Raw genomic sequence first — 7,817 nt, 5'->3', positions numbered from 1 at the left:
CATCAGCTGAATGACCCTTGCCAATTTCCACATGCAACGAGGGGTGTCATTATGTACTAACACCACATCTCCTACTTTAATCTTAGTTTGGAACAGTTGGGTTGGATCCCCATTGAAATAGTGTCTCTCTTAGGGACTGCAAGTATTCCTTCTCCCACTGTTCTTGGAATGCATGTATTACCTGAGATACAAACTTGAATCTCTCATTACATTGTTTGTGGTCAAGCTCAAAATCTGGGTCATTAAGGTAGTCCTGGTCTATGGTAGTGGGTAACGAGTTTAGCCGGTAGCCATACAACAGGTGAGAAGGGGTAAGGGCATCGACGGTATCTGGAGAGGTAGCATCCACATATGTAAGAGGTCTATTGTTATTACGACACTCTATCTCAGTGACAATGGTATTCCGTTCGTCAGAATTAATCCTCTTCTTGAATATAGCTTTCTTTAGTGCTGATTTGACACTGCCAACCATCCTCTCATAGAAGCCTCCTTGATGGGGTAACCTAGGTGTGATGAATGTCCATTTACAATTTTCCCTAGTCAGTGTGGACTGTACGTCAGTGTCATCATACAAAGACTGAATCAAGGAAGAGCCAGTTTTGAAGTTAGTGGCATTGTCAGAAATCATTCGACGAGGGCAAGATCTTCGTGCAGTGAATCGCCTGAAGGAATTGAGAAAAGCAGTGCTGGTTAAGTCTTTTACCACTTCCAGGTGACAAGCTCGTGTTGAGGTACAAGTGAACACAACTATGTAAACCTTGTCCAGTTCTTTAGTGGCTGGATTGCAGATAAGAATTTGTCCAGTCAAATCTACTCCGGTCACCTCAAATGGCCAGAGACTGTTCACTCTGCAAGCTGGTAGAGGTGGCGGAGGAGGCCTGTGTAAGGATGGTCCTTCCAGACGGTTACATAGGTGACACTTTGTTTTCCTCTTCTTGACACACTGTCTCAGTCTTGGTATCCAGTATTCTTCTCTCACCTTGCAAATTGTGTCTTGAATGCCTGCATGAAGCACATTTTCATGTGCTTGAATGACTATAAGTCCAGTCAAAGGAGAATTTGGAGGTAAAAGCAGAGAAAATTTACTGCTATATGGAAGGTGGTCCGCATTTTGTAGTCTCCCAGTGCATCGCAAAAGTCCACTCTCATCCAGGAACAAGCCTAGGCATTTAATTCTGGTTGGAATTTTGTGGGAATTCTTGTTAAGGTATGACAACTCCTCTGGGAAATACTGACTCTGTGTGAAGCCAATAAGAATTCGTAACACTTCAGAGCTCTGTACTTCGACATTTTCAGAGTTTAAGGTCCCGAGTTCTTAGTTGTACGTTTCCCATTGGTACGTTTAAGGAGCCTAGTGAACTTAATTACTAACTTAGTGACATTTATAAGTTTAGGAAGGGAAGCGAACCTACGGATCTCTATGGGACAAGTAGCTTCTTCACTGACAACTGTAGTTAAAACTTCTTCAGGTGTTTCAGGTGGTTAGCATGTAGATACATCTGCCTGCTCTGGCCACATCTCTGGGTTCGGAAGCCAACTTGGGGCATGGAACCAAATTTGACTTTTCTTAAATTGCCGCATGGAAATTCCTCTAGAGACAAGGTCTGCTGGGTTTTCTTCACCAGGTACATGGAGGTATCTCACTTCAGTGACCTGACTTATCTCATTCACCCTGTTGCGGACATAGACATTTTTAGATTTGTTGTTCTGAATCCAGTGTAGGGCAACTTTACTGTCAGACCATATGACAGTGTCAATAATCTTGACACCATCGGTAGTGAAAACAGTTCTGAGGTAGTCAGCTATTTTGACTGCACTATAGTTGGCAGTCAGCTTAAGTTGTGGTATGCTCTTCTTTTTGAGAGGGGCGACTCTTGCTTTAGAGAAAACCAGGTTGGCACCTTCGTGTTGGTCCATCAAATAGGCTGCAGCCCCATAGGCCTTTTCACTAGCATCACAGAATATGTGAAGAGAGTAGTTGGTCCCTCTGTTGGCTGTGAAGCATGGGAATTCCTGGTATGATATGTTCTCAAGGTCTTTCTTGATCTTCAACCACTCTTCTTGAAGTTCTGGTGGCAAAACATCATCCCACCTTTTAGATAGTTTCCAGATCTTTTGCATAAGAACTTTAGCTCGTATAACTATGGGAGCAAACAATCCTAGAGGGTCAAATACTTTTGAAAGGTTGCTCAAAAGTAGCAGTTTGGTAAGTGGAGGTTCCTCAAAGGTAGGGGGTTTTATGCTTAAGTGGTCTGTCTTGTAGTTCCAATGAAGTCCTAGAACTTTGACAAGATCTGAGCCTTCTGTTGTTCCATCACCTTCTTGTGTTACCATTTCGTTGAAGGCTGGGTCATTACTGATCCATTCTCTTAAAGGCATTCCGGCATCTGACAGAACTTCCTTTGCAACTTTGTAAAGGTTGTAGAGGCTGACTGTTGTAGGTAAGGAACCAATTAAGTTGTCCAGTCCAGATAAAATTTGGTCATGAGGAAACTAACTTCAGGTGAAGTGGGGTGGGTTTCGAAGTGATGTTGCAAGGTCGACTGGAGTAGAAAAGGTGAGCAGGTGGCTCCAAAGAGAACTGATTTAAACCTATAGGCTTGAAGGTCCTTTTCATTGTTAAGATCTTTTAGCCAGATGAAACGTGTATAATCACGATCTCTAGGTTAGAGACCTACCAGTAAGAAGGCTTTGCTGATGTCTGCCGATACCGCAAATGGGTCGAGACGGAATTTCAACAAGTCGGTTAGATGACTAGTCAAGGATGGGCCAGAGTATAAGCAATCATTCAGACTAAGGGCTTGCTTGTCCATCCGGGCACTTGTATCAAACACAATACGAATGGGCATCGTAGTTGAATCCTTAATCACAGGTAAATGGGGTAAATAATGGACATTTGTCAACTTGTGGTCTTCTTCTGGCACTGTTTCAATGAAGGCAAGAGACAGTTGTTCTTTGATGATCTGGTCATAAATTTCCAGATATTTATTAGTTTGTTTCAGCTTGTGAATAGTACTGTTCAGTCTCTTCCTCGAGAGTGCTAAGTTGGTAGGGAGTTGTTTCTTATCGACTTTCCAGGGGAGAGATACCTCATATCGTCCTTCAACCATATTGATGGAATTCTTGAATTCTTCCAGTACAAACTTATCCTCAGGTGACATATCTTGATCAACAATTCCGACTGATTCTAGGGTCCAAAGCTGTTGGATGGGGTCTTCAGCAAATTTGTTATCAGACATCTCAAGTGGTATCTATAGAGCAGCTTTGGAAGGTTCATCAACTGCCAGTCTCATTACAGTTACAGAATGAGTACTGATTGGGGTGTCATTACTAGGCAGTTTACCAGCGACCAGATATCCTAAGGAGGACTCAATCAGGTTCACTCCGTTTGCTTGTGGAGAATGGATGAAGTCAAAGTAGTGATCTATGCCAACAAGCAGTTTCACCTGGTCAATCTGACTACTTGACAAGTTAGGATCAGCTAGGGTGACCTTCTGGCTCTTCAGTTCAGAGACTATCTCGCAGAGTCCACGAGGCCTAGTGCTCTGAGGTAGTTTAGGTACGACAATAGCCTTTAAATTTACAAGGCTGTCATCGTTTACCCTGACAGGTACAGTGACCTTACTATATTCTCTAGGTTCTTTGGTATCCCAGAACCCACTGATGCTCAGTTGGACAGGATTGTCTCGTACAAGTTTACACTCTTCCACTGCCTCTTGTGTGATGAAGGTGCGTTGTGCCCCAGAATCAAACAGTGATCTAAGTTCCTTGGTGTTGCCTGAGGGTGGACACCACTTTCATTAAGGCGGTAGGGAGAATTCCACTTGTTTGTGACTTTAAGTCTTTGTCACTGTCATTGTCTCCACAATAGTTCACAGCAGAGACTTCAGTTGAGGAATCAGGGCACAATGCTGAATGGTGTAGTCCAGTTTTACATGACAGACATTTGTGGAACTTTACAAGACAATCTGTTGTCTTATGGTTAGGTGAAGTGCATTTCACGCAATGATTTTGTGCGGTAAGTCTTGAAATGCATTCTTGCGTGGTCTTGTAAATGTCACACTGGTAGGCTTTATGTTCTGGTCTATCACAGAATACACAACTTTGAGTTCTAGCTGTCTTAATAGGCTGACCTGGAGTGACAGAAATACTCAGATTCGTAACATCATTTTTCTTAGGGGTGTAAGAACTAACCTGAGTTTTGGTCTGATTACCTGGTCTATTAGAACTTTGGTTATGCTTGGGTTTTCTATGGGAGTAATCCTTGTTCTTATCACTGGGTTCAAAATCCAAAGAAGACAAGGTCAGGATTATCTTTCCTAGCCCCTCTCTAATATCTAGGAGTGAGGGGTAGTCCTGTTCACACTTGTTTTGGATTTGTTCTTTCACTTTGCCAGGTAGTTTTTGGAAAACTAAAGGACCAAGTATCCAGGTACAGTGATCCAAATTAGGTTTGTTTCTTTCTATTCCTCTAACATATTGTTCAAGTTTAGCCCGGAAGCCACGTAGTGAATCCAGATCTGCAGAAGGTTTAGGCAGGCCTGCTACTTGACAAATTAGAGATGAGGTTATTTTCTCTGGATCCGCATAAGTTTTCTTCAACATGTCAATGGCATCTAAATAGTTTCATTCGCGACAAGGATATTTTTAATCATCGCTAGAGCTTCACCCTTCAAACATCCCTCCAGGTAATTAAATTTGTCAACAGCTCTCAAGTCTGGACGAGAGTGAACGTTAGACTCGAAAACATCCCAAAAGGGGGACCATTCTCCATCGATCCCTTCAAATTCTGGTAGTGATAAAGACGGCAACTTCACCTTATGCAATGGCCTAAACTCTGTTGCAATACTCTTGGGTTTGGCTTCCATGCAAATGATTTTTAGTTTCTCCAAAACTTCAGTGCTCTGTATGATGACTTGGTTGGCATGACGCCGCTTTGCAGTGAGCTGTGCTCTATCAGGGTCTTGCTCAGAGAACCCTTCTTCTCCAAGTTGAACTAAGTATTTAAAGTTGAGTTCTTCATACTTCTTTATTTGAGACTCTAGCCTAAGACGATATGTCTCCAAGGTCGAGGACTCAACATCACTTGCCCTTTGAATGAGGTCTGCAGCGCTTGTGCATAGATCCTTGCAGGTTTCCTCATAAAGTTGGAGGGAATATGCTAATTGTGTCGCAGACATTTTATGAGTTTAAAAGGTAACAAAGCAAAAAAAGTCCCTAGACAACAACACAGGCCTTAAAACATCCTGCTGGGGATGCCATTGTTCCTTTGTGGGAAATTTGTTTCACTCAGTGGGAAGATTGAAGGAATATACTCTACAAAATTACGAGGGTAATTCCTTCCACTGAGTGTTCTCTAGTAATTTAGTAAATGGTATAAAATGGGCTGTTAAGCACACAATTCTTCCGTGCGCCTAACGAGTTTTCAGAACTGTGCCAGAAAATCCAAAGGATTAATAATTGCTTTGTAAGTTTAAGTAAGCTAGTTAAATTCAGGTAAGAGTAATTTAGGTAAATGAAATTAATCTAATAGGGACTATGAATAAATCAAACAAAGGCCGTAAAATTCCCAGGGCAGTTCAGTTTGCTCCCAGAATTCAAATAAGTTCCGACCCGGTTAAAGTAAAATTAAGGTAAACTAATCCCAAATAGTAATGCTAAATAAACAGACAGAGCTAATTTTGACTAAATTTTATACTACGCCCATGTAATTATATAGGCCCCTGTAAAATTGTTCAATCTGAGTCTATGCCTAATTAATTCTCACAAACTCCAAAATTACAATAGCCTAACTACGTAAAAGGGCTCAAAATTTAGTTAAGGTAAAGAAAAACAGTGTATTACGTCTTAAATAAGTAAGTTAAGTTAAATACATAAGTTAAATGTTAAAAGACGAAACCGCATCCTAACGAAATGACCGTTGGTTCAAATCAGCCATCCAATAATGGCGGTCTAGTCTTTGTGGGAAATTAGTATGTTGACCTACCTTTAAGTTAACCCAGTTTGAACACACACCTCTTAATTCACTTGTAAACTAAAAAGCAAATCCTATATATTTAATCAGCAAACCGAGCGACCTCTAATTACATTCGTGGAAATAAATTGGTACGTTGACAAGAAAAGTTATTCTACTTACCGAATTTTCCGTCGACCGATCAGTGAGGATGGCCATTAAAAGTTTTGGTTGCAGATAAGGATTCGGATAGGATATATGGGATAGGATAGGTACAAACAGGAAAGGAGATCATACAAACCAATTATCTTAAGGGTTATTAATTTTCTAAAACCCTACACGACGTAAATTAAACTTAAGACGAAGTTGACGACGCAAGTTGTTGCCCTTCTTTTCCCCTGTCTCTTTGAACAAGCCCCAAAAACCTGCGCTCGGCCTATGCTACCCCCCCGAAAAGGCCTATGTCAGGTCAATGGTTCTTATCCCTCCCTAAATCAATTAAATAATTTCTTAAATAATTTGAAGGGACAGTTAAATCTATTTTTTGTACATGCAACTTCCCCGGCAGATATATACTTAGCTGGCTTATGTCTCTGACGTCCGACAGAAATTCGAATTTCGTGGCACACTCTGCAGGTAGGTCAGGTGATCTACCCCCCTGCCGCTGGGTGGCAGGAATAGGAACCATTCCTGTTCTAGAACCAGATTTTCTCTGTCGCGGTAGTGTCAACATATGTTGTTGCTACCTCCTGACTTGATTTTCGTTTTTCATCGCCATCGATCTTCTGGGCTGTCTTTTGCAGGGAAGTACTGGGTCTTTGGTTCGGCATACGCTTTTATTAATTTTTTAATGAATTTGGCTTCGAAAATTTCGAAGAATATATGACGTGTAACTACCGAAATTTTCGGTATACACTCACATAGTTTGCAAGAAAGGGAAATATTAATATTTATTCATTAATACGTGTAATAAGTGTTAGAATTGATTGAGGAAATATACTGACTTCCTACTTTAGGGAGTCAGTAAAGCATGTAACTAAATACGTTTCTTTTAAAAGTTTTTTGGAAACTCGTACTAACGAGCAATTAGAGTATTAACAGTACTAGTAGTGTTGCATCCTCATCACCTCCTTACTTCCCATTGCAGTGGAGGGTGCGTCTGATCGGCTCTGTCTCGCTCCCAGGCCTAGACCTCTTTCAAGCTCCCAAGCCCAGGGGAGAAGGAATGTCGAAAGCCGTAAGGAGGTTTCAGAGAATCCCCACCGGTCAGGCGTCCCCTCGGCAGGTTCTGTAGAGCGTCCCAGACTGCCAAGGATAGCCATTGAAAGGGCATCCTTAAAAAAGTGCGTCTCTTCATCTTACATCTGAAAAGACGAAGAATGTATATGTTTTGATGATCTAGCGCGTTCTCTGAAAACTAAGAGAACACTGAGCAAGAGCCAGCCAGGAACTTAGGAAGCCGCGTTCCAGCAGTGGCAATCAGAACGATCCTTCCATTGAACGTTTCCGGGCAAGAGGCTCTTTCTAAAAGGGGTCTAGTAGGCGCTCGGAACTATCAGGGCGCACGGGACCTTCCACGCAAGCGAACGTTCCAGGGGCGAGTCTCCTTTCTAGCGTGCGGAACATTCCAGGCGCGCGGAACTATCCAGGCGCTAGGCGCAAGGAGCCAGGCGCCAGAATATTCCAAATCTTCTTATGAGAGAGAGGTCAGTCGCGAGGCTCCTCTTTGAGTTTTTAACTTGAGCAACGCCGTCGCGTTTGTCAGAAGGATTCTGATACTAAGAGAAGCCATTTTTTCATTATTCAGAAGACTCCTGTGTTTGGCAGTTCCTCTCAATGCGGACTCTCTCCTTCATTCATGCTC

General features: G+C 42.1%; 3 protein-coding genes across 3 annotated transcripts; all 3 read right to left on the bottom strand.

The window, feature by feature from the left end:
* Positions 1-2,666: 2,666 nt before the first annotated feature.
* On the bottom strand, positions 2,667-3,239 carry LOC135224034 (uncharacterized). Its single transcript, XM_064262956.1, has one exon. It carries the CDS (start codon positions 3,237-3,239, stop codon positions 2,667-2,669), a length of 573 nt encoding a protein of 190 aa, XP_064119026.1.
* A 12-nt stretch (positions 3,240-3,251) lies between these two features.
* LOC135224033 (uncharacterized) lies at positions 3,252-4,605 on the bottom strand. Its single transcript, XM_064262955.1, has 2 exons — positions 3,936-4,605; positions 3,252-3,778 (listed from the first exon to the last, which is right to left on the bottom strand). Exons 1-2 carry the CDS (start codon positions 4,603-4,605, stop codon positions 3,252-3,254), a joined length of 1,197 nt encoding a protein of 398 aa, XP_064119025.1.
* An 11-nt stretch (positions 4,606-4,616) lies between these two features.
* LOC135224032 (uncharacterized) lies at positions 4,617-5,180 on the bottom strand. Its single transcript, XM_064262954.1, has one exon. It carries the CDS (start codon positions 5,178-5,180, stop codon positions 4,617-4,619), a length of 564 nt encoding a protein of 187 aa, XP_064119024.1.
* Between the last annotated feature and the right edge of the window lie 2,637 nt (positions 5,181-7,817).

Source organism: Macrobrachium nipponense, chromosome 10 (assembly GCF_015104395.2).
Source record: "Macrobrachium nipponense isolate FS-2020 chromosome 10, ASM1510439v2, whole genome shotgun sequence".
NCBI classification, from domain to species: domain Eukaryota; kingdom Metazoa; phylum Arthropoda; class Malacostraca; order Decapoda; family Palaemonidae; genus Macrobrachium; species Macrobrachium nipponense.
This window is presented reverse-complemented; position numbering and strand designations above follow the sequence as displayed.

What these genes read in the sequence shown, in the direction of transcription:
- LOC135224033 (XM_064262955.1), bottom strand. Translation starts at nt 4,605, where the DNA reads ATGTTGAAGAAAACTTATGCGGATCCAGAGAAAATAACCTCATCTCTA. An exon ending in GTTCCACAAATGTCTGTCAT is followed by an intron (nt 3,779 to 3,935) that starts GTAAAACTGGAC and finishes GTCCACCCTCAG; the next exon opens with GCAACACCAAGGAACTTAGA.
- LOC135224032 (XM_064262954.1), bottom strand. Translation starts at nt 5,180, where the DNA reads ATGTCTGCGACACAATTAGCATATTCCCTCCAACTTTATGAGGAAACC.
- LOC135224034 (XM_064262956.1), bottom strand. Translation starts at nt 3,239, where the DNA reads ATGTCTGATAACAAATTTGCTGAAGACCCCATCCAACAGCTTTGGACC.